Source organism: Sus scrofa, chromosome 5 (assembly GCF_054392235.1).
Source record: "Sus scrofa isolate SSC_HxYL_T2T_F1_AM1 chromosome 5, Sscrofa_HxYL_maternal_Yorkshire_Landrace_v2.0, whole genome shotgun sequence".
Taxonomy (NCBI): Eukaryota; Metazoa; Chordata; class Mammalia; order Artiodactyla; family Suidae; genus Sus; species Sus scrofa.
Genome location: NC_139387.1, coordinates 38,474,660 through 38,501,679, shown reverse-complemented (window position 1 = coordinate 38,501,679; position 27,020 = coordinate 38,474,660). Strand labels below are relative to the sequence as shown.

Here is a 27,020-nt window from a genome sequence, read left to right as displayed (position 1 = left end):
GCCCCCGCGCTTTCCCCGCCTCCCCCACCCCGCCTCCTCTCGCCCGGTATCTCCCGGTCTCCATCTCCCGCCTGCAGCTGCTCCGCGGACCAGCGGGGCAGCTGCCCCAAGGGCAGGAGCGTCAGGGCTGAGGTGAACCCGGGGGCTCCTCCGGGCGGGAGGCAGCTCCGTCGGGCCCCACCCGCCGCCGACCTGGGCCCTCCCGCCCCGCCCAGGGGCGTCTCCCGTGGGCAAGGGAGAGTCGAGCACCCGGGATAGCGGTGGCTGGTGCTTGGGATCCTCGTTAAATGCCCTTGGAGGGACATTCGCGATGAAAGCTTAGGATTAATGTAATTTAACCAACGTGAAAGTTTAAAAAACAAAAACAAAACAACAAAAAATGAGGGAGACGATGTAGTGCAAGTGGAGCGGCGGGAATTTTGAACGCCAAACGGGGACTGGTCAGCCAGCAGGGAGAGTGAGCCCGCAGCCGGGAGGTGGGCGCTCCAGGGGTAATGGGCCGCCCGGACCACGCTGACTTGGGTGGGAGCTCCCAGGCAAGCGGCCAGCTCTGGGGCGCGCCGCGAGGGGATCCAGCTGCCAGTTCCCACGCTTGGGGCGGGCGCGCGCGCGGCGGAGCGGGAGGCGTGACCCGCCGCCGCGCCCTCCCCGGCCCCCCACCTCCGGCGAGCGCGGTGATCGTCAGGCCGCAGGGTCCCGGAGCTCCCAACCGCCCCGGCGCAGCACGCGCCCCCTGGCCGCAGCCCGGCCCGGAGGGCGGCGGGAGAGGAGTGAAACAGGCTGAGTCAGACAGAGTTTGTGGTGGAGGCAACGCACGTGGGAGCAGGAGCCTGAGACTGGGAAGACCCAGGAAACTCGCTTCCTGGGTTTGGGTGGACCTTGCGGCAACTTAAGCCTCCGGCTGCGGGGTCCACCCCTACTCGATTTGCCGGAGGTTGGGGCTGATTGAGTAGGGGCCGAAGGAAACAGGTTCAGAGGCTTGCAGCCCTGGAAGGAGACATCCCACATTCCCCATCCGGGCTTCCCCTCGCTCCTGGCCTCCCCAAAACAGAACCTCTCTGTTCTGTCTCCCTCCTTAGGAGTCTTGCCACCTTTGGCCCATCTCGGAATTTGTAGATGAGCTTTCCGGGAGCGCTGTGCAAGGCGATAGCGGCGTGCAGACCCACTTTGGGACAGGTACTGTTTCTGGAGCTTCATTCTGCTCTTCATTTTTCCCGATGGTCCCCTCCACCCCCACCTCCCCACCTCGCCCGTGCATACCCTTCAGCTTCTATTCTTTTCGTGACCTTCAAAAATGAAAAAGTTAAGATTATCTTTCTCCAAACTGCACTTCTGTCAAAAATCAAACTTGGAGAACTATTTCGATTTAAATGTTGAAGAATCAGAATGTTCACTTCTTTCCAAATATATGAACATATCCTTTTCTTGACTTGCAAGTCGCAAATGAATATACTCTTAATTAAATTCAGTTATGTTTTTGATGAATATGGAAACACCAAATCATGGAATTCTTGATTTTCCTTCTTGGATTTCAAATGTCACTTAACCGGTATTGTACCTTTCACCTGCAGTCCTGTTGTTCTGTAGTGCTCATTTATGCGGTAGCTAACTGTATTTCCAAGCAAGAGGTAAAGCAGGTTTAATTACAGGAAGACCCTAAGTGTTTTTCTAAATAAATTAAGAAGATGCAGGGTTTGGAAAACTTCCAGACCAAGAGGACACTTTGTACTTTCATACCTTTTAGTTTCTGAGGGACTAGATTTCTTTCCTTCTTTACCTAGGAATTATTTTCTTCCCTTTTTGTTGGCATAAAGACAGTCGTTAGTGATTATACACACTATCTGAAAGGGAAAGTGAGCTTAATAGTTGAAGCAGCTTAACGTGAGATCACAGATTTTTAGCGTGAATCGTTTTCCTACAGCAGGTTATAATAATCTTCCTTTTCAAGAACCCTAAAGCCAATCGTAGATCTGAGGTAATGGTGAGCAAATAAGATCCAATTATTCTAGCTCTAATACGCTGAGCAACTTAACCTTGAGGCAGAATCAATTCCTGTAGGGCTTATAAAACATAGGGATGGAGGTGTCTAAAAATAATTTAATGAATATGATTCATTTTTCAATGATTCTAGAGCTCAAAGAGTTCTGTGAATGAACCCTTTGCCTCAAAACTGAAACAAGATGGTCTTCTAAGTATAGAGAACAAATATCAGAAAATTCTTTCTGAATTTAACCTAAATTCTTAAGAGCTTTTAAATCCATTTTTTTCAAGTTCTGCATTTAGTCAGCTTCCTTTAATTATTCAAAAAGTATTTGAAGAAACTGTTGGCATCTAGCCTTATGTTCGTTAAACATTTACTTTTCTCCTCTTATTTCCCATTTTTAAATGAGCTTGCTTCTCTTCTGAACCTTTGATTATTTCACATACTTCTTACTGAAAATCGAACATATCAAAAGACTTTCCTAAATTTCTTTGTTATCTTTAGGGGAACACTGCATTTGTTATTAATTTCACTTGAGGTGGGGCTGCCTTTTCACATTCCCAAGGAAGACTGGATGTGTCAGCCCTTCAGTATCTGAAAACAGGTCACCAATTGACTTTCTTAAGTTAGAATGTAGTAAGAACCTTTGGGATGTCAGAGATGCTAAGCGCTGAGGTCACTGAGCATTTTGTTTCTTGGGGAGGGCAGAGGTGGCACAGGACAAAAAAAAAAAAAAAAAGCTAGTTTTTTCTTTGCATAGTTGTCCACCAATTAAAATTAAAACAGACCAACTTATTTGATGTGCATCACTGTCTACAGCAATGTTTTCAGGAGAATCATGGCCATGCCTTGTTGAAGCTCTTTCTGAAAGAAAAATAAAGCCTATCTAAACAAGGACATTAAAACCATTGTTATTTATCGTTTGTTGTCATGATCAGTATTCTTCAAGTATATGACTGATGTTAAGGTTGCAATATACAATTTCACATGTATATATACTTTTGTTAAAAACATTCTAAAAAGAAATACAGTAAGTAGGGTTTTGGTATCCTAGGACTAGAAGGGAATTTGGAGTGTTGGGGAAATGTTTATACATAGTTTTAAAAATTGACACATTCACATTATGAAGTGTTTTAATAACAAGTTGCAATATATAAGCGAGAGAATTAATACTGTATCATCAACTTTTCTCATTAAAATTCACGTTCTGGATAGGTTTTACACATTTGCAACTGGAATAATTAGATAAGAATAAATATGAATGAATGCATGAACAAAAAATATAGAAAATTTTTATCTTTTCTTTTTCATTTAGTTTTATAACTTTAGATTTTGTCATTGCCACAGAAAATTGTTTCCTTTTTATTTAGTCTTAAAACATGCTTATAGTTGTACTAAGTCATTTCTAGCTTGCTGATATATGCTTGGTTGTGACTGTTAAATATGTTATTAGCATCAGAATTTTAAATTTGAAATAAATTTCCTATGTGGCCACTATCTTTTCTAATTATTTTTATTTTTTCTTGTCCATAAACTTTACCTATTGTATTGAGATATAATTATTATTGACAACACTACTTACTATTTCTAGATATTTATAATCATAGTAGAACAGGAAGGGATCTTAAATACTACCTAGTTAAGTATTAAGCAGAAAAGGAAGCATTTTGCAAAGGAAGACTTTGCATTTTGTTTGAAATAGTAAAGAATGATTATTAAAAATATTTTGAACTTTTCAAAGTTCAAATTTGTTTGCATACAGCCTTTATCTTTGCAGTTGAGAAAGAAAAGCAAAAAGCACATATTAGTAAAGTCATAATACTGTACTGGAAGTGCTGGCTGGATTTCTTAAATACTCACCACCTATCAGTCTTCCATGTTAAGAGAAGCGAACCTCTGTGGAAGTTTACATACACATATGTAGGAAATCAGCTTTGAAATTAGAAAGCAAGAAGCCAAGTGGTTTTAATCTCAACTTTAACAGTAAATAGTTGTATATAATTGATGTTTCTTAGATTATCTCTTCCTGCTCATCCAAAAGGGTTGGACTAGAAGATAGTTTTAACATTTTATTCTTTTTATTTCAAGTTGATTTGGTTTTTCCCATGTTCTTCAGAAACTTAGGTATTACTCTCTAATAGCACCTAGTTCTGTTAAAAGATCTTTTAACAATTCCAAAATATGGGAGTTCCCTGGTGGCCTAGCAATTAAAGACCCAGATTTGTCACTGCTGTGGCATGAGTTCCATCTCTGGCGTGGGAACATCCACATGCTGTACAGGTGCATCCCCCCCCAAATAATAATAATTCCAAAATATGGAGAGCACCCTCCTGGTACAGCGACTAACAGGGAGAGCATTTACTCTTTGGAGAAGTGGACCTACATCTACTGAACACCTACTGCAAGCAAATGCTCTAATCTAATCTTCCCATGAGATTAAAAGAAACAAGATAAAGTAATTTTTCCAAGATTACACATATATTGACTATTCCAGATTAAAAGCCCCATTCTTTTTCTACTCTATTATGCCATCTCTAAGAAATTGCTGTATTTAGTTAAAAAAAAAAAGTAGGTAATACAAATGGATTCAAAATATGCTTATATACTTAGGCTTGGTCAAAATCCACATCATGAAGCCTGACTATGAAGGGAGGCAGTGGATAGAGAATGATGGAGCTGATGATTTAATCTGGTCCTTTTATTTAATTTTACTCTGAATCACTTGTGTTGAAAATAACTTTTTTTAGATGCATAGCAAATATAAGTAGTACTGTTTTAGGCAGGAGAGGGAGATTAAGTGTAGTTTTTAGGTTTCAGAGAGGCTTGTTAGAAATTTAAGCTATTCAAAGTAGAAGTAAACACTTCTAGACAACTAAATGTTAATGTAAGTCAATAAATATTTATAGGGTAGAAGAAAAGCTTATCCTTAGCTTAATGCAGGGAATCATCTAATACTTCTAATAATAGTTTTCTTGGTTTTGCTTGGCTATTTCCAGTGATGAAAATTTCATTAACTCTTAATGCTATTCATTTGATTTTTGGACCTTTTAAAACATTATGATGTAGTACTTTTTTTTTTTTTTTTTTCCTTTTTATGGCCACACCTGTGGCATATGGAAGTTCTGGGCCAGGGATCAAATCAGAGCTGCAGCTGAGATGAACACCACAGCCACAGTAACACCAGATCCTTAACTCCCTCAGAAGGGCCAGGGATTGAACCTGTATCCTCAGAGACACTGTTATGTTTTTAACCTGCTGAGCTACTCTGATGTAGTACTTTCCTATAAATTGAAATCTGCCTTGCCATAACATCCATGTAAATGTCTTTTCTCCTCTGGTGTTATATAGGTTAAAGATACAAATAACTTCACTTCAGATGTGGGCAGACAACTATTATGTCCTTAGACCTTTTCTTATGCTAATCTTAAATTTCTTCAGTATTCTCTTTTGATACGGTTTAGAAAACTAAGGGTATATATCCTTCCCTCAAAATGCTAAGAAAAATAGGTAATTCAAAGTTGGAAAGGATGTTTTAACATTCTCTAAAGCAAAAGTCTGCACCTTTCTTTTCCGTGTTATTGAGCCTACAAACATTTCTAGGATGGTGGATTTTGTTGTTTATTAATTAACAGTATCATTGCAAAATGACCTTAGCTTATCTTCATTGGACAGAATTGAGATTTCGAAAAGTGATGTGCGGCTGAACTAACATTCAAATAGTAAATCATTTAGGGTAAGCTGAAAAAAATTATATAAAACTTTTTTTTTTGGCAGTGCCTGTGGAAGCTCCCAGGACAGGGATCGAACCCGTGTCATGGCAGTGACCCAAGCCACTGTAGTGTGACAATGGTGGATCCTTAACCCACTGCATCACAAGAGAATTCCCTATACAACTTTAGATTTTAAAAAAGGGAAACCTGGAAATAACCTTTTGTGAGCAGACTAACATATGACTTGCATTTTTAAAAATTGAGCTATAATATTCACTCAATAAAGGGACATAAATATGTTTTATATTTGAAGAATATTAACCATTTGAAGATAAATTATTTAAAACATTAAAAATTAAAAAAAATCAAACATGTCTGATTCCTAAGAGTGGAAATATTTAACAGCTCAAATTTTCAGACCATTTTTCATGCAACTATTACATATGGTAATTAAAACTACGTCTTAAAATAAAATGTTCAGAATGTAACAGATTTAAAGGTAACTTCAAAACATTCTGGCTGCCCCAAATCTTTATTTTTATACAAAGGATGAAACTATTTATGTCATTCCTGCATGTAATATTTTCTCGTTGAGCTGTATATTTTTGAATAATCATCGGTGTTCAGTTTAAGTTTTTTCACTCTAAATGAGTATCAATTGGGCTGGTCCTAAGAATAATCAACTATACCCAGCTAGTTGTTGAGATCATAACACCCTTGAAATTTGATGCATTTCTTCCAAAATGTTAAATAACTTTTCATTCCTAAAATTAACTGCAGTATATACTAGAGAATAGATTGGTCTGGAAGAAAAACATCGCTTGTTAAAAGTTTTAAAAATTGAATTATGTAGCCAAAATGCTACTTTGACTAAATACAAATGCAGGTTACCAGAACATTATGTTTTAGAATATGTTGATGAAAATTAATAGACTACCTCTGATTCGTAGTGAATAATTCTGTTTTCCTCACCTAGTGTCTTCAATTGTTGCTTAAAAGGAACTACCACTTGGGGCATAAATAGGGTGTTTTATTTCACCTTCTCTAACAAAAATGGCAAAATATATTTGTGGTGTGGTAGATGTCTATAACGCCTTGGAAATGAAAATTAACATAGTTTATTAGCTGAAGTATTTTGGCAAGTGCCAAGTGGTGGTCTTAAGCTATTAGACTGTGTGATAATTTGGGTTTTCAACAGAGATAAGAAATTATGACAATGAAGATTATCATTGTACATTTTCAAGGAGTCATGTAAATAACTGAGGGAAAACTGTGGCAAACATCTGAAAGTGATTAGCTTTTTAAACCGAATATTGAATTCTTATAAATATATTATTAAAATCTTGTCAGGTCATAATATTTATACAATAGGATGACTGGATTTTTAAAAAAACTTTACAGTTGATGGACATAGAATTGATAATGTACATAGTTGCCCTTAGCAGTTTTTATGCATACAAACTGAAGTGGAAATCTAAGATCTAGCAAAAATATCCCTAGAAGATGCTTTAACAAAAAAAAAAAAAAGAAAAGCATCTTTGCTGTTATATTTGGAAATGGACTTAGTTTTCCTCATATTCTGCTCTAATAAATACTTTCAATCCCTGGCCTCGCTCAGTGGGTTAAGGATCTGGCGTTGCCCTGAGTTATGATGTAGGTCGCAGACACGGCTCAGATCTGGCGTTGCTGTGGCATAGGCTGGCAGCTGTAGCTCAGTGGACTTGATCCCTAGCCTGGGAACTTCCATATGCCTTGGGTGTGGCCCTAAAAAGACAGATAGATAGATGAATAAGTAAATAGGCCTAAAAATCCACGTTTTTTTTTTTTTTTTTGCTTTTAAGGGCTGCACCCACAGCACATGAAGGTTCCCAGGCTAGGGGTTCAATCGGAGCTACAGCTGATGGCTACAGCAACTCAAGATCCAAGCCGCATCAGGGACTGTCACCACAGCTCACAGCAATGCCGGGTCCTCAACCCACTGAACGAGGCCAGGGATGGAACCCGCAACCTCATGGTTCCTAGTTGGATTCGTTTCCACTGCACCACAATGGGAACTTCTAAAATCGATGTTTCTAACATGCTTCCCAGTAGATTCTCATGCACGTTAAGTTTGAGAATTAGGAGTTCCCGTCGTGGCGCAGTGGTTAACGAATCCGACTAGGAACCATGAGGTTGCGGGTTCGGTCCCTGCCCCTGCTCAGTGGGTTAACGATCCGGCGTTGCCGTGAGCTGTGCTGTAGGTCGCAGACGCGGCTCGGATCCCGAGTTGCTGTGGCTCTGGCGTAGGCCGGTGGCTACAGCTCCGATTCAACCCCTGGCCTGGGAACCTCCATATGCTGCGGGAACGGCCCAAGAAATAGCAACAACAACAAAAAGACAAAAGACAAAAAAAAAAAAAAAAAAGTTTGAGAATTACCTAACTATAAGTTAACTTTGGTGGGTTCCTACAGCTATCTCAATCCAAACTGAACTTGTTATAATCAAATTTAATAACTACTTTTTTGTAAGAAATAGGATTATTGCTTAATCTGACTTTTGTATTCACTACTGTGGCATTGAACAGGAGATCCCACACTAATGCAATGTATAATTTCAAGCTGAAATTCACTTTGAAATTTAAAACTCTCTTCCCTCTTTGAATGCAGAACTACATGCATACAAACATACATACATAAGTCTGGTAAATATACACATACATATGATTTACTATTTGTTGTGCTTTACTAATGTCTTTTATGTTCCTATTCTGAAATTTTTTTTTGAAAAAGAGGTAAGTTGAGTAAAGTTGTCTTAACTCTTTTGATTAAATTTCTTTCCAGAGACATTGCACTAATTGAAAGTAACTTTACCTACGAATCAGCACATTTTAGATTAGGTCAGTGTTTTAAGTATGTTAATTTTTAGCCCTGATAACATATTCTTCAACTTCAGATCAAAAAAAGGATAGGAACATTTATTATTAAAAGAGCTGAAGAGGCCTAGTCTGGAAGTTATCAAATCCAGCATTTTACTCAAAAAGGTAATCTTCTCGAAAGCCATTCTGACAGTCATCTAGTTTCTGCATTTTTGTTGATGGAATCACTTTATGAAGCATTTAATACTATGAGATAGTGCCTTAATATAGAGGACCAAAAATCTGTCTTAACTTCCACCAGCTGGTTGGAGATTTGCATTTAAGTTCTTCCTATATTTGAAGACAGCTGTCAAGTCTCCCCTTACTTGTCTGTTGTCTCTTCTCCAGTCTACATCTCATTAACTCACTTCTTCCCCCACATGGCATCTTTGAAAATGCTATGCATTTTGTAGTTGGTGGCCTGTCATAGTTTAATCGAACTACTTTTCTTCCTTAGTGGTACACAAAATAATGCTGTACCTTAAAAACTGCAGCTGTAGCTCCTATTAAACCCCTAGCCTGGGAACCTCCATGTGCAGAGTGTGGCCCTAAAAAAACAAACAGAAACAAACAAAAAACCTGTTAGCAATTAGGTTGAAGTATCCCACTTCACCTTTTTCAATGACAGAAACTTTCAAAATCATCCAGTTTAACTTATACACAGAATACTGTCCAGCTAGTCTTTCTTCAGTTATGTTGTATGAGGTTGAATTTAGTGCCTTACAAACCAAATCATTTCAAAATCTCAATTACTTGCTACATTTTAATATTGTGCTAAAATCTTTCTTATTGGTGTGGTTCTGCCCTTCAGTTACACAAATGAATTTGTCTGTCTTTGACAACTTTTGAGTTTGATGCTTGAAGATAGACATTCTTTCCAAAGTTGATTCTCTAATGCTAAGCATTGCTTCTTTCTGGGTTGTTTTCAATGGTATTTTAAATTTAATGTATAACGAGGATACTCAAAAACCTACCTCATGCTGCTATGCTCTAGACAGAACACATTAATGCACGTAAAACGCTTAGTATGTTGCTTGGTAGCTAGGAGGCATGCCACATTTTTTTTCTGCCTTCCCAGTCATGGCAGCTCTTAAAATATTGCAGGCTTCCTGTCTCATTCTAAGCATTATACTTTTGTTAACGTTGTAGATAACATAAGTATTTTTGGCAATGAAATTACAATTTATATAATTTACATTGATCTACAAATGAGCCACTCTTAAGCCATAGTGTATTCCACCATCCTTTATTCTTTTAGCAACCAGAGTGCAAAACTAATTATTCTGATGCAATGTATCCTATTTGATGTAACTTAAAAAAAAAAAAGAGCTAGATTTAGATTCCAGTTTTGACTTCCAATGTGTTTATTTTCTTCATCTCCTAAATTTGTCACCTAACTTATGGTATGATCTAATTCACTGGTAATGCTAGTGGCAAGGTTCTGTGACACCGAAATATGTCTGACTTATCTCATTTTCCAGACCCCCCCCCCCTTTTTGCTTGCTCGTTTGTTTTTATGGCTGTACTCTTGGCATATGGAAGTTCCTGGACCAGGGGTTGAATCAGAGTCACTAGAGTCAAATGCTTAACTCTATGTGCCACAGTGGGAATTCTTTCCAGAGACTTTTAATAGAACCAGTTACTAGGTATTCCTCTGTCTTATTTGTTAAATTATGGTTATGAAAATGTTAAATACATCCCCTTTCTTTACACAAATGCACATTTAGGTTTTTTGTAACTTTTTTTTTCCCAAATTGATGCTATTAAGCAAATTAAATTAAAATAAACAAGTCCTCCTTTGTAGCCATGTTCAGATGCCAAAGAGTGGAAGAGTTATGGTTTTGGAATCAAGGAGGTTGGAGGAAGGACCAGCTAGAAAGGGCAGAGTGGGAAAAATTTGAACGTTCTGAAAGGTAATGAAAATGCTTCAAAAGATTTTTTAAAAAATAGAACTATAGCAAACAATAGTAAATTATTTCAAAGCACAATGCTTTAATTTGTACATGTTATTTTCAAATTGAAATTATCAGTTTATATCATTCAACCAACATGTATTTATCAAGCACCTACTTGTGTTCCAAGTTTAGTGGCAAAAAGGAAGACCAGTTAAATGGTTTATATACTGTAAGAATTTAAATAAATTTTCAATTCTTAATTAAAATTTGTTATATCTAAGGAAAACTATCTGTGCAGTGAAAAAAATCCCTGAAGATGGAGTTTATCATATTAAGTGTCACAAGGCATAGAATATATCTGAAACTAAATTAAATCTAAGAAAATATGAAATATTGGTTTAGATCAACTTCTATACATGTATAACCACGTTATAAAACCAAGAACTATAATTGTGTTACATGAAAGAGTATTTGAGATTTCGATAGAATTTTAAAACTTGGATTTGAAGTCAAGCGTATGGTAATTTCTATTATTAACAAGTTATTATTTTGATGATTTCAGAAAACCGGAAAGGTGTGTGCTTAAAACTTTGAATATGGCATTAAAACAAAGAACTAGAGCCAAGACAAACCACTAGATATGAGCTATCTTGTTTTCCTGAGTCATTCACACAGTACTAATCACGATGATGGTGACACTTTATACTGTTATGTTTATACTTCTAAGAATAAAGATCTCTTTCCATTTTCTTTTATTCTTTCCACCTGTTTCTTATGATTATGTAGGAAAAGGTACATTTTACCAAGTAAATTATTATGAAAAAAGGTAATGTTTGTTTCTAGGATTTGACTCTAGTTTACCTCAAATGTGGTGTGTTGTGAAGGTTTTTGGCACAAAAGTCAAACTATAATTACGTAAGTGCTCTTTTTTTCCTACAGAAGAGATGCTTTGGTTTAAGTTTGAAAGATTAAAAATCCTCAGAACATAAAAAAACATAAATTTCTTAAGTCACTTTATATTACTGATGTACAAACAAAGCAAGGTCATAAGTGTTTCATTTTCAAACATGATTTGGTAAATGTCAACAACTTTCACTCTTCATAGAAAAATAGGTTAAAAATAAAAATTTAAAGAATCAGAACTCATTATTTTTTTAAAAAAACTTCTATCTCTAGTTCTGCTTTCACAGCTTCAGTCTTCAAACTTTTTAAAATACAGTATTTGTCTCTTTTTTTTGTCTTTTCTAGGGCTGCTCCCGCGGCATATGGAGCTTCCCAGGCTAGGAGTCTAATCAGAGCTGTAGCCACCAGGCTACACCACAGCCACAGCAACGCGGGATCTGAGCCGTGTCTGCAACCTACACAACAGCTCACAGCAACGCCGGATCCTTAACTCACTGAGCAAGGCCAGGGATTGAACCCGCAACCTCATGGTTTCTAGTCAGATTCTTTAACCACTGCGCCACGATGGGAACTCCCAGTATTTGTCTTTAGATGTAAAAGAAGCCATCAACTTGTGTATGAAATACCCAGGCCAGCCAAAAAACTGAAGGGAAAGTCTATCCTACTCCTCTTTGGCTTACTTTAACTTATACATCACTTAAGATATACCTCAAAGGTTTATCAAGAAACTTCTCATATACTTCTCACAAAAGTAATCTGATTGGGTGTCAAGAGTGTTCAAGAAGTTTTATTTCTAACGTTGCCATAATTTAGAAAATAGTTTTCCCTGTTTTGAACTTGGTTAATATTAAGAATGTCTACATTTTAACCTAAATGGTATATGGTTCCATTAAATGACCCATCAAAAGCTGAAAAGAAGACTACTACGTTTTAAATTGTTCAGTCACACCATTCAGTTGTAAAACTTTAAGCTTTTTCCTCTATTTTTCATGTTGAAGAAGTAATTCCACAATTTCAAATCAAAGTCAACACTGCAGTGAGGAGAGCTTTTCTACTTTATTACAAAGAGAAGAAGCCTTTATGTGGTCAGAAAATACAAGATTGATCTTTTTTTCTCTTCCTATGAAACGCTGCTGTTCAAACAGCCAGAGTGAATTGTCTCAGTTCACTTCTTTAAGTCCCATCACATTCACTTGGGTATGGATGTCCTTGGCTGCTGAAAATCTGGCCCTTTAGTGCACAGGGCGACAAAGTCCCCTGACCAGCAGTTCCAGAATGTCCCATTTTCATATATTGCATCCATGCACACCTCCTAAAAATGAGGTACAGCAGGGCAAACATTTTCCAAAATAGATGTCATATATATAATATATACACATTCGTACATACATACCTTTATTCATGTGATGTCCAAAAATTTAAAAAAAATGTACACATTTATTACAAAATCGTAACAAAGACTGGACAGTGTTTTGCTCATTCTGGAAAGATGAAGCTCAGTAATAACACAACCCTGGAAACCAACCAGAGGTTGTGGCAATATCTTTCTTCTAAACAGTCAGATACTCTTGCGTTAAGCTTGGCGAAACTGCCTTTCAAAAACAGAAGGGGAAGTAAAATGAAGGAAGCAGACCTTGCTCATCTTTCCAAATGAAATACGAGAAGGATCTTCACATAAAAATGCACAAACATTTGTTATTTTATTACCAATAGTGCTACAATGAACAATGCAAATTTTGTGGTCTAATTTTGTTGAGTCTCTTGTGGGTTTTCTTTTTTACATTTTCAAAACTAAATGGTAAACTTCTGTCAGTGTACTTGCTTGTTTTTACAGACCCAAGTCTGTTTGCTGGCAAAAAAAGAAAATAAATGAAAAAATTCAGACCCTGCTCGAACTAGAGAAAAACAAATGACAAATTTAGTTGTTGGGCAGCACATAATTAGTAAGGCAGGACCTCAAATGGTGACCCTTTGCGTAAGCCAATTGCCAGATCCTCAAGGAATTAAAACCAGGGTGCCTGAGCCACATCAGTTCTGCAGTTATGTTGAGTATTGTGCTGAGACAGCCATACCCCAAGAAAAGGGAAGTCTTTTTTTTTAGAAGGCTTGCTGAGCAGGGTTGTAGTTGAAGGTGGATGGCAGGTGAGGCCGTTCTTCTAATTTGTCATATTCCAGATGGAACTCCTATAAAACCAAATTTAAAAATTTAGATGATTTCCTCTCCCTCTGATCTCAGATTTTTGTCAAAATATATTTTATTATTTATGAACAAATAAAATATCTACATGTCTGAGAATGAACAGAGATATACCAACTCTTTTTCTAAGTAAAATACAGCTTGGAAAAGAAAAATAATGTGCTGTATAGTTTCTATCTGGCAAGTACAAAAATGTAGACTTTGTGTATAAACATCATAGACTAGTCATGAACATCTATGACACTGAAACTCTATGCATTTTTTTGGCTCAAAAATAAAATCTGAAGGGACCACTGCTGTATCACTAATAAAAAGCATTGGAAGTTATCTTAAAACTACCTTCAATGAAATATAAACTTAAAAATTTACTTTTTTCCATGAAAAAAATTTAGGAATAAAGGATTTTCCAATTTATCTTATTGCATGTCCTAAAAAATAAATAAATAAATAAAAATTAAAAAAAATAAATAAAAAAAAGAAAAAGCAAACATTAATGTTGTCCTAAACTCATTGTCTGGGGAAAACAATGAACTGAAAACTCACATGTCTCTCGACTTCCGATTTCACAAACCTAAAACCTTGAAAAGCTTTAACAGTCACCCCAAACTAGACAGTGGTTTTGTAGATTTGAAGATGAACTACACAGCTTTTTTAAATTAAATTTTCAAAACACTACATAAGTTTTAAAATTTAAGAATGGTGAAGTAATTTTTTCTTGATACTTTCCCAAGATCAAGAGATGCAGAATATGACTTTTTTGTATATTAAAAAAACCAAAAAACATACCTTTGTAAATCCCAAAAGCTAGAGGTTCTAAAATTATTGATTCTACAAACTGAATTCAAGTAGCACAAACTATCTTAGTTAATCTCATTTAAAACATGAACCTTAGCATGTGCTATGTATTAAAGCCAACAAGTAAGGTTAGCATCACAACTTAGCATATTTTATCTGTCTTACTTAAAATCCCATAATAGACTTTCCATTATTAAGTTCAGTGGCAATTTTATTATTAAATTAAAATGAAAACATAGGTCATCGTGATTAAATTTTGAGATATAAAACCAAGTATTTAAAATTTAAGGATATTAACAATTAAAGAAATAGCAGGTATAATTTATCAAAGCCTAATATGTGTCAAAACTAGAGACACAGCTAATTTTAGTCTCATCTTTGTAACTCTGTAAAGTCGATGTCATTATCTTCATTTTGCATCAGAGGAAAATTAGTAACTTGCCCAAGTCATACAATAAGTGGCAGGTCTATGATTAGGATCAGACCTCTGTGATAGCCATTTTTTCTACTATAACATACTATTTTTTAAAGAATACTTTTAAAATTACACCCCTATCCAGAAATGTTAAAAAAATTTAGTCCAAATGTTTATAAAGACACGCTGTGATGACTTTCAAAAGGTTCACTTTTTTAGTGTTAACTAAAGAAGTTATCTGCTTGTCAGTAAAACTAGCAAACACTAGAATCACCATCATAATCGTTAGCTTCCCTAATTAGCCTAAATTAGCCTCCCTAATGCAATGTATAGGCAACACTTTCTTCCTACCCCTGCTAGGATTTAAAAGAATTTTACTGCCTGGCTGAATGAAACTGAATACCCAAATTAGTAGACAAAATATCTTCTTTTTGTATCATTCTTTTGGAAATAAAAAACTGGCATTTCAGGTCCAAAATATGTGTAATTACTTATAAGTAATATGATAAATATGTGTAATAAGATAAACTGGACATGCAATAAGATAAATATGTGTAACTACTTATAACTAATAAGTCTACTTATAACTGACAAATCAAACATCCCACTAAGTTATATAAATTAAAATTCTGTTCAATTGTCCTGTCCTCATTGTTGTGCACTGGTGAACTACACTGTATCATTAGAATTTAAACTAGAGTAACTTCATCAGTGTACACATTTCCCCCACTACATATTAAAAAAAATTAGTTTAAACTGAAAGAACATAAATATTTTAACATAATTCAGAAAATCTTAAAGATCTGGTATGTCAGAAATTCCTAAGTTAAAAAGGTCAATTTTTGTCTCCCATTTATAAGATCTTTTGTTTGTTTTCTATGTATTTTTATTCTTCTAAAAGACATAAAGCCTACACTCTCTTTGTTCCCTAACTTTGACTACTGATTGATAGTATCTTTTTTTACATGTGTATATGTACACACAAAACACACACACCTTTATATAATCTGTGGAGGGGACAAGAAGTTTGTTTTGTATATCACTACCTACTGCCTAGAATACTGAGCTGCCAGGCCCCCAGTAGGTATGTAATTAATGGCAGATGAATCAACAAACACAAGTTTTCTTCATTTGTTTTAGTAATAGAACACTTATATTTTAAATATTCAAAGATTGGGAATTAAAAGTTCTATGCATGTATTTGTTTTAATGGAAAAAATATTTTTAGATTATACTTTTGTAGTTTAAAAAGCTAGAAAGCATTCTAGGTACTAAAGATCACATTTATAAGCAAGTTGTGAAATGATAAAGAATCCCAAGCATTAAAAATTCTATTCAGTGTTGGACCTACAAGGTGAAATCAGACTGAAGGAATTCTGAAACATTTTAAGTCTTTAGTCTGAGAAAGCTATTAATAATAGGGGAAACTCTCTCACCTAAAAATTTTCTGTGGATGAAATTACTTAAATTTTACTCACTGAGATTATATATACTATAAAATGTTTTAAATTAATGGGATATTGAATAATTCTTGCTAAATTACAAAGGACAGACTACAAAGTCTGCTGACAAATCAAGATTATCTAAAAGTTAAGAATATGCAAATATGGTGTCAAAATTTTTCTGACATTATTGAAATATAGAAAATTCTTTAAATAATGGGCTGAATCCTAGAACTCACAGAATTTTCAGGGATAAGAAATACTTCAATTTAAATAATCCAATACCTTAATAAATGTAGTTCTTCAATTCTCAGAAAATATTAAGTGATTTGCAAAAGAAAAAGAATCTCATAAAAGATTATGACTAAAGACATGATTATGGTCTAAATCAGGTCAATACTCTTCAATGATACCATCACATCAAGCTATTACTTATAATACTAATTCATATGAAGGCTTCTTATGAGTTGAAGCTGTTTAATGAATATTTTTTACCTGTGAATAATAAACTATACCCACTTAACAGATGGGGACTTTGACTTGGGACATGGCATCATGGCACCTCAAAGGATTTTTCTGTTAATAAATATACTATGGAAATAAATTTTTTTTTCCTTTTTTTTTAAGGGCTGCACTCACAGCGTATGGAGGTTCCCACGCTAGGGGTCGAATCAGAGCTTGCAGCCACTGGCCTATGCCACAGCCACAGCAACACTGGATCCGAGCCACGTCTGTGACCTACACCACAGCTCACGGCAACGCGAGATCCTTAACCCACTGAGTGTGAGGCCAGGGATTGAACCTGCATCTTCATGGATGCTGGTCAGAGTCATTTCTGCTGAGCTAGGATGTGAACTCCTGGAAATAAATTTAATTCCTAATCCAATTTATGGAAAAACACTGAAAATATCCTCAAAAAAAAAAAAGAAACCAAAAAAACTAAAAACCCAGAAGCTTGTCTAAGAGTTTATTCTGTGAATATAGTACAACTTAGAAAGTTTTAAGTCCATGAATTTGTTTTTTAGTATAATCAAAAGAAGTGAGCTACATATTAATACTTGATAGAAGCCAGTATTTCTGCTTACTTTCATCACTATGAAAATAATTTTGTTGACGAGCATCAGGGTGAGTGGACAGAATATTACCTTAAGAGAAATTTCTTGAAAATAGTTTAATATTTATATTTCTCAATTTTTTTTTCCAACTTCACAGCTAAAAATTTTAAAGGTAAAAGTTAAGATAAAATTTCAACTATATATAGGAGAAATCAAACTGGGTAAAATTATTATTATTATTTTTTGTCTTTTTGCTATTTCTTTGGGCCACTTCTGCGGCATATGGAGGTTCCCAGGCTAGGGGTCTAATCGGAGCTGTAGCCACCGGCCTACACCAGAGCCACAGCAACGCGGGATCCGAGCTGAGTCTGCAACCTACACCACAGCTCATGGCAACGCTGGATCGTTAACCCACTGAGCAAGGGCAGGGATCGAACCCGCAACCTCATGGTTCCTAGTCGGATCCGTTAACCACTGCGCCACGACGGCAACTCCCTAAAATTATTTTATATACACACCCATATATACGTACAAATACTTTTCTTTAAAGAGACATTTACCTGACTGAGGAGTTGCTTTTGTTGGAAATTAATTAAGTCTTTTTAATGTTCAAGTTCTTTCTGAATATTTTGTTTGTTTTTTTGTTTCTTAGGGCCACACCTACAGTGTATGGAATTTCCCAGGCTAGGGGTTGAATCGGAGCTGTAGCTGCTGGCTTACAGCATAGCTCACAGCAATGCCAGATCACTGAGCGAGACAAGGGATCGAACCCGCATCCTCATGGATACTAGCCGGGTTCGTTACCGCTGAGCCACAATGGGGACTCGTCTTTCTGAATATTTAACTTTACAGGGAGAACTCGGTTTTAGAAAACTGATTTTCTTTTCACATAAGTTGATTTCTTCAGATATATCCAACTAAAATTATGCATCTATTGCAAACATCCATTTCTTTTTGCACATATTTTAAAATAATTTGTAAATGATATTGAGCAAAAAGCTTCAACTGAACAGAAAAAAAACTTCAGTTATGTACTACTAGAATTTTTCCCCTCCAAATCTACTCTTTCTTTCTTGTAGAACAAGCTAAGAGGTACTCAAACTATGGCTCCATACAAAGACCAGCTTCATCACTGGCATCACTTGGGAACTTGTTAGAAATGCAAATCCTCAGGTCCCATTCACAGACTCACTGAACCAGAAACAGTGGAAGCACAGCCCAGCAATCTGTGTTTTAACAAGGCCTCCAGGTAATTCTGATGCAAGTTAAAGTTTGAGAACCACTCATTAACCTAACAACAATCAGTTACTACTACAACTATTCTCCTGTATCAAATACCCAGTATATGCCAAGCACTGTACTCAGTGTATATGTGTGTGTGTAATTTTAATCTTCATGATAATCTAGAGGCAAAAATCCATTTTGATTTAAAAGATAAGGAAGTAGGCATGGAAAGGAAACTTTCAGAAGGTCAAAGTATAAACAGCAGAAACAGGGATTAAAATTCAAGCCCTGGAGCTTTCAAATTCACTATTTTATAAAGAACAGGTAACATACATATACTGTATACTATTTGGAATTAATGTACTTATTTCTATTCAACCAAAAGTTTAGGTCATAAATCTATCTTTCGAAATCAAGACATACATATTAATTAGAATTGTTAAAACAGCTGAAATGCAGGGTATAATATAGACCTGGTCTGAGAAGTAATGATATTTACCATTGAGAACTACCCAAAAATAATAATGATAAAAAAGACAAAAAAAAAAAAAAAAAAAAAAAAAAAAGGGGAGTTCCCATCATGGTGCAGTGGAAACAAATCTAACTAGAAACCATGAGGTTCCGGGTTTGATTCCTGGTCTCACTTAGTGGGTTAAGGATCCGGTGTTGCCGTGAGCTGCAGATGCAACTCGGATTCTGAATTGCTGTGGCTGTGGTGTAGGCCGGCAGCTACAGTTCTGATTCAACCCCTAGCCTGGGAACCTCCATATATCGTGGGTTAAAAAGACAAACAAAATCTAACCTTTTTTATGTGTCTTCTTTTGGGTTTTTTGGTTGGGCCCATCTATTTCTTTTTCATGTTTTATATGAAGTTCTTGTTATGAAAAATTTTGTAATAATTATCTGGTAAGCATTTTACACTGTCTTTTAAAAATGTTTTACCCTGAGTTTAGTAAAGCTGATTCAAAATTTAAAAAACCCAAAATACCCAAACCAACAACTAAAATTATCCCATGAACTGTTAAGAAATAATTTTCCATTTTAAATTTATTTAAAATAAACAAACTAACTCTTTAGTTTTTAATCCTAAGATTCATCAATGGAAAAAGATTTCAGAGTAATCCTGGAGTTATGAAATCAGATAATGTGTGTTATATTTCCTACTAGGTTGACTATTTACATATATAAGGAATTAACACAAATGTGTAATACTCTCTAACAGTGATGAAAATTGTGCACATGGGACAGTTAGAAAGGTATTTTTTCTGAAGAAAAGTTGCAAACCAAAACAACTTTTTCTACTCGTTCCCTGAATATTTAGCTTACTAGTGAAAGGAACAATCATGTTAATGCTTATAATTTCCTTTCATTTTATCACTTGCAAATAAAAGATCAAGCATCTTTCATGCAGTGAGTGCAAGTTTAAAAAGCCTACTTCTATTTATATACAGGTTTTAGGAAAAGCTCATATTTGCTTAAAGTAATAATATAAGAATACATGACTGGGATTGCAAGAGGGTATCTTTATTTTACAACTGAGTAGACACAAAAATATTTCAAATGTTACCAAGGCTTGTGAAAAATTACAAAATTTCTTACCAAATTCAATCATTTTCCTAACTACAGGTGAAATGAACTATTTCCAGATACTTTTCTAGAGTTCAAGCCAAAGAGATGGAGACAAAAGACTCAGTAAATATCCAGCACATTATTGGAATGGATGAATCGGTACATAAAACAGATAAGAGTACACTTGCTTTTAAAAATCTAGATTTATACATTTACACATTTGCACATGGAAAAAAATATACCTTAGCTACTTTCCTCCAGTTAAGACAGTCAAAGAAGTAATATGTTCCCCTCTCATATGTATTGGTTTTCATTGTTGGCTCCATGCCTGGTGCCCTGGTAATCCATACTCGTTCTTCTTTGTGGTATCTCCAATCACGGTTAAAACTTTAATTTTTAAGAGAAAAAGACAATTAATTTTTTCCTGTGGCTCACATCATTTTCCACAAGTTTGTAAAACATTTTTCATAAAATAATCACACCTGAAATACATAAATATTGATGCTTCTTTACCCTTGTTTTTATTAAGTACAACCCTAGTAAAAATAGGAAAACACTTTTCCTCATTTGTCCAAAACCACACTCTTTTAAGTAACACACACATCTTTATTTAACTGAAGAAATTTTTTATGCAAACAAAATGATATCTTAGAAGCTCTATGAGCAATGTAATAAAAACTTTGGCAGACCAAATAAAGATACACTGTGTTCTAGAAACTTCACTTGGTTCTTGTTCTTAATATTCAATAGAAATTGAGACAGCTATTAAAGCAATCGAAAACCCCAACCACTATTTGTATTATCTTTTAAGAAACTAAATACAAAGCCTATTTGAATTACTTAAATTCACAGAAAATTTGTAACTATGTTGAAAATAAAAAAATCCATTTTGAAAATTCTTTTTTTTTTTTTTTTTTTTTTGTCTTTTTAGGGCCGCACCCAAGGCATTTGGAGGTTCCCAGGCTAGAGGTCAAATCAGAGCTGTAGCTGCCAGCCTATGCCACAGCCACAGCAATGCAGGATCCGAGCCACATCTGAGACCTACACCACAGCTCATGGCAATGCCAGATCCTTAACCCACTAAGCAAGGCCAGGGATCGAACCTGAGTCCTCACGGATGCTAGTCAGATTCGTTTCTGCTTAGCCACGACAGGAACTCCACTTTGAAAATTCGTATTACTTTTTTATTTACACACACAAAAAGATCTCTGGTAGAACAAACCTCCATGTAAACATATACTTTCTAATCAATATTAAGGGTTTTTTAAGATCTATGTTTTATATATGTTTATATATTTTTAGACATAAATAAGATATGAGACAGAACTGCCAGTGATGGATGGATGAATGACTGATGAATTTATTTACTTACAAATAAATTAAAATGAACAGGTTAACAATTGCTATCTTACAAAAAATGAGGTAAAACATGGAAAAAAAAACCCAAATTCTCAATTGAGAAATGAAAAACAATTTATTATCAACACAGTGAATTTTACATTTTAAAATATCTGATCCAAGACCACTTATAGAAATACTATTTGGAGTATTATAAAATACTTAAACCTATTAAATGGTCTCCTAATCATATCTTAAGTTTTTAGTAACAATTCACTCAAAGGCTAAACATAATTAATAGTGTATTGGTAACAAAATGTTACCAACTGGACATATAAGAAATGACACACTTAATTTTTATTTTTTAGAGCATCAGGTAAAAACAGAAATGCTCAGAAAAAGTATTCAATGGACCAGTTTCTTAATACTAATTTACTTAAGTTGGCCAATAGGCTTTTTTTTTTTGTTTTGGCAGCACACACAGCATGTGGAAGTTCCTGGGGCAGGGATCAAACCCGTGCCACAGCAGTGACTGGAGCCACTGTAGTGATAACACCGGATCCTTAACCTGCTGTGCCACAAGAGAAGCGTCGAGTTGGCTAATAGGCTTCTGAAAATGAATGTGGACTTCATCAATACTTCAAAACTCATAAGATATATGCACAGTGCCTTGCCCATGTAATAATAAATATTTATTAAATGATGAAATTTGTTGTCATTAACACATGGTTCCCACAAGGAGTAAGATGAGCCACAGTTACGAACCCATATCTTATACTTCATATATTTATTAAAAATTAGATTCACCAAATTCACGAATCAAGTTGATTCTGCCTTCTTACAAACTTAGGGTTATTTAAGTTTGAAATTCTTTTTATGTATAAAGTGGTAATATAAGGTTACCACTTATATGAAGAATGGTAATAGAAGGTTTCAGTCTAACTTAATATTACTAAATGTAAAAATAAATTTCTTAATGAAGGAATATTTCCACTTTACGAACAAAAGACAAAAACTAAAGCCATCATCATTTTAAAATAGAAGCTTTTGGAATAAGCAAGATCCACTAAATACAAAAGTTTTTAAAAAATACTTTGAACATACAGCTCTACTGCAGCTAAAAGTTGTAATACGTCTCCTCCATTCATGTAATAGAGATAGAAGAGAAGATCTTCTCCGTATCGACCGAGTTTTATTGCCGCCAGCTGGAAAAGAGAAATAAATTATTCTGAAAGGTAAAACAAGTTTGACAATCCCAACATATAATTGCTTTCACTAAAGTAAAAACAGAAAGCGAAAACAAAATCACCTCTTTGTAGTTGATAACTGTTATTACATTATTATAGAGGTAGTATATAATTCTAAAGGGGCGTTTCACTACTTAAATGATTAAAGTCATTTAACAATATTTCTGGTATATCTATAATATTAATGGGGAAAAAGTTAAATAAAAATTTTTAAACAAGATCTAACACTTGACTATTTTATTCTTTATTAACACTCAATGTGGCAATTAATAGTGAAACTGTGCTCAGAGATGCAGGGCTTACACTCAAGTTCTAGTTTTATTACTTATTAGTATGACCATGTCCAAGTTGTTTAATGTCTCTGAACTTTCGATTATAAAATGTAGTCAATGGTACCTATATGGATTACTAAAACTGTAAATGAAATTAAATAAGTGACAGGTGAATGCATGGTGTGGAGCTCCTGATAAAGAGAAGACATACGTATTATTAACTGAACCTACATCTCATAGTGATCCACAAAGCCAGTTGGTTAAGTATCTTTTAGCAAGTCACAGATATGTACAAAAATCACAAAAAGATAGTTCTTTGTTTTGTTTAACTGGATGACTAAAAGATGACTGCTTTATATGTCCCTCCACAAAGAAGAAACATAACTGATATCAAACACGTTCAATAGTCTCAAATTCTCATGTTAAGATAAATCTTTATTAAAAACTCACCAAACTGAAAACATTTTACCTCTTTACCTAATCCTGTATCTAAATGTTTATTTAACTGTTGTTACATATTCTCTGAATGTTATTTTTCTCTCCATTCATATTATTCCCATTCAGGCAGCAGTCTTGCATGTGACAAATTCTCCTAAATTATTATTTCTTAAATTGGCATAAGAAAAGGTTCTGGAACCTTTAGGTAACTGGAGCAAAAAAAAAAAAAAAAAAAAAAAAAAGAGAGTGCTACAGTGGAGGTGGCAGCAAATCACACAATCCACAGACAGAAAAAAACTAGCTCTATCTCACACTTCTTGTCTTCCAACTACTCAAGTATTAAAAGACATACTAAGAAATATGTGTATCTCTTTACTTGCCTGTCCACAACATTCATCTGACTACACAACTGCATGGTACAGATGCAGGACACTGTCATTTATTTATATATATATTTATATTACACATATTTGTACACATATGTATAATACAAATATATAATATTTAAAAAAATTACATCCTTTCACATGATCAAAATCTAGATAGCACTTTTAACAGAAATGAATTCTTAGTACTTTTTCCTTAAAGCAAAAAGTATTATTTTCCTAGGGAGGGAAAAAGAAAGAAAGAAAGAAAGAAAGAAAGAAAGAGATTAAAGCTGCAATCCAGTAATAGCTGCTTTGTAACTAGAAACTTAGGTAATTAAAAAATAGAAAAAAATTATAGAAAAAAGTCAAAGGTTGTAGTTTTAAAATATATATACTTTTTTCATTAAAAACACTGTATCTGTAATATTTGTACAGAAAAATCTTACTGATATGTGCCATAAAATGAGACCAGAAGGAAATCGGTCACATTTTCCAAGTTAGTTTATTCCTATCAACTGTTGTTATGGTCGTAATCTGTTATTAACAACTATAAGAAAGACTTTACTGGAGTTCCCGTCATGGCTCAGTGGTTAATGAATCCAACTTGCCATGAGCTGTGGTGTGGGTCGCAGACGCGGCTCGGATCCCGCATTGCTGTGGCTCTGGCGTAGGCCAGTGGCTACAGCTCCAATTCGACCCCTAGCCTGGGAACCTCCATGTGCCACAGGAGCGGCCCCAGAAATGGCAAAAAGACGGGAAAAAAAAAAAAAAAAAAAAAAAAAAGAAGACTTTACTGGTTCTAACATCACTTCTAAAATATTTTAGAAATATAACCCAGACCTCATCAAAACACAGGATTATAAACAAAAAAAGAAATAAAATTGTCATATGTAATGGAATGGACATACAAAAGCATACCCTGAGGCTCTGCTAATTATTTCAAAAATACTATGCTGTCTAAACTGAAAAACAACATCTGAAAATAGACAAATTCATGCTGACCGAGTAGAATAATGAACTATACTCACCTTATCCCTAATGTGAATGTTCGTTAAGTATTCAGATGGAACATGGAAGTCTGGATAATAAAATGAAAAAAGCCTTATTAACTGATTCTCAGTTACAAATACATTTTTAAAAGGTATGAACAAATAGATTTTCCTACCTATGTCTTGAGGTCGACAAGGTGAAGATGCCCAGGGTGATGCAAATTTGGGGTAGAGATTTCTGAATAAGGGGAAAAAAAACCATTCTGAAGTCCAAAGTAGAAAAAAAGATATCTAATTTTATTTCAGGAAATCAGGAAAAATAATGACTTCAAATGTGAAATGTGCATATTTTAAACTTCTAATTTTTTTTTGTTTTTACTATGACTTACATAGCAGAAAATTGAAATAAGGACCCCCCCCCCAATTACCTCAACTCAGAATGCTTTAAATTCATTAACACCATGCCCTCAAGTAAAATTACTTTCTTATTTATATGGCCAGGAAAAAAGAAAACAGTAATTATTAAAAACAAAAGTTCAAAATCAGCAAATATTTACTATTATATTTCTGGCACTGTTCTAGGTGCTTATACATCAGCAAACACAACAAAGATCACTGATAACATGAAACTTTCTGGTTGAGGATGGTGGATTGGGAAGGAGGCAGTCAAAAACAATTTACATAATATATAAATAATATTCCATGTTAGTGGTGGGGTAGGGAGGGAAGATTATTTGCATAATTAAATAGGGTAGTCAGGATAGGTCTCATTTAGAAGGTCATGTGTGACCAAAGATCTGAAGGATATGAGGGAGATAACTTATTAGTTACTTGGCAGAAGATAACTCTAGTCAGAGGGAACTGCTAAAGCAATCAATGCAGTTATGACTGACATGTATGAGGTATAGAGCAGGAAGGCCACTGAAGATGGAACAGGGTGAAAAAAGGGACAAGCTGTTGAGGTATAGGTAGAAGAGACACAGATCATCCCTGTAGAGATTAGGAGGCCTATAAAGATTTGGGGGTTTTAATCATAATAAAACAACAAACCCTTACTAAGTATTGGGCAGAGAATTAACTTATTCAAAAAGGACTGTCTTCAGAGTTCCCGTTATGGCACAGTGGAAATGAATCCAACTGGGAACCATGGGGTTTCAGGTTCAATCCCTGGCCTCCATCAGTAGGTTAAGGATCCAGTGTTGCTGTGAGCTGTGGTGCAGGTTGCAGACATAGCTAGGATCTGGCGTTGCTGTAGCTGTTGCATAGGCTGGCGGCTACAGCTCCAATTAGACCCCTATCCTGGCAATCTCCATATGCCACATGTGTGGCCCTAAAAAGACAAAAACAACCAACCAACCAACCAAACAAAAAGACTGTCTTGGCTGCCATGTGAACCAAAGATTATAAAGGGCAAGGAGAGACTCCAGACAAAAAAAGATGGTGATTTAAACCAGGGTGGGAGCAGTCAAAAGCAGCAAAAAACAATGCAGCAATGATGATTATACTATGCCAAACATTACGGATTGGTTAGAGAAGATTAGCTGCCAGAGTGACTGCTGAACTAGTAACAGAGGTCATTTGATGACTTTGAAGAAAGCAGTTTTAATTGATGAGGGCAAAATCCTAACTGAAATGGGTTTAACAGAGAATAGGACAAATAGGATACAAAGATGGCTCTTTTGAAGAGTTTTGCTTCAGAGGAGAATAAATGGGGGAGTGATAACTTGTAGAATAAGCTGAATCAAGAGAAGATATTTGTTAACATAGTAACAGCGTATTTGTATGCTGATGGAAATAATTCAACAAAATGCAAACAATTACTAGATTCTTTGAGTTTTCAAGAGAGGTTTTAAGTAGAAAGCATGGCTACAACAGGGTGGAAGACAAGAGTAAGGTGGGTGCAGATGATTTGTAGGCAACTGATTTTGAGGCAGGACAATACTGACACTCTTCTGATTGTTTCCATCTTTCTTTCTTAGTAAAGTAGAAATAAAAAGCAAAGTCACTCACTACCTGGCAAGTAAGCACAGGGGGAAAAGCACTCAGGGTTTGAAGAGGCAAGTGTAAAACAGCTGCACGGGAGAACAAAAGAATGAATGGACTAGGCATGCCAGTCCATTGATTATGGTTGGCAGAATTAAGGGCCCATTCTTGGGGTTCCCAGATATGAATGTGAAATGAGACCAAGCAGTGAAGTTGTGAATTTTTCTCTAACCAGGCTCAGTAGCACAGGCTAAGGATGGAATCAGCAGATACATAACCGAGTTGAAGTTTTTGCCATGCAGGTAT

General features: G+C 35.4%; 1 protein-coding gene across 1 annotated transcript in view; it reads right to left on the bottom strand.

Annotated features, from left to right (window-relative positions):
• Positions 1-12,764: 12,764 nt before the first annotated feature.
• The window catches only part of CNOT2 (CCR4-NOT transcription complex subunit 2), a gene marked incomplete at its 5' end in the record, with an annotated part of 77,798 nt that continues 63,542 nt past the window's right edge, over positions 12,765-27,020 (bottom strand). Inside the window, 5 exon segments of the mRNA NM_001243417.1 lie at positions 12,765-13,566; positions 20,322-20,466; positions 22,522-22,622; positions 24,771-24,820; positions 24,908-24,969. Of these exon segments, the coding sequence (NP_001230346.1) occupies positions 13,480-13,566; positions 20,322-20,466; positions 22,522-22,622; positions 24,771-24,820; positions 24,908-24,969 (445 nt within the window). The 3' untranslated portion in view covers positions 12,765-13,479.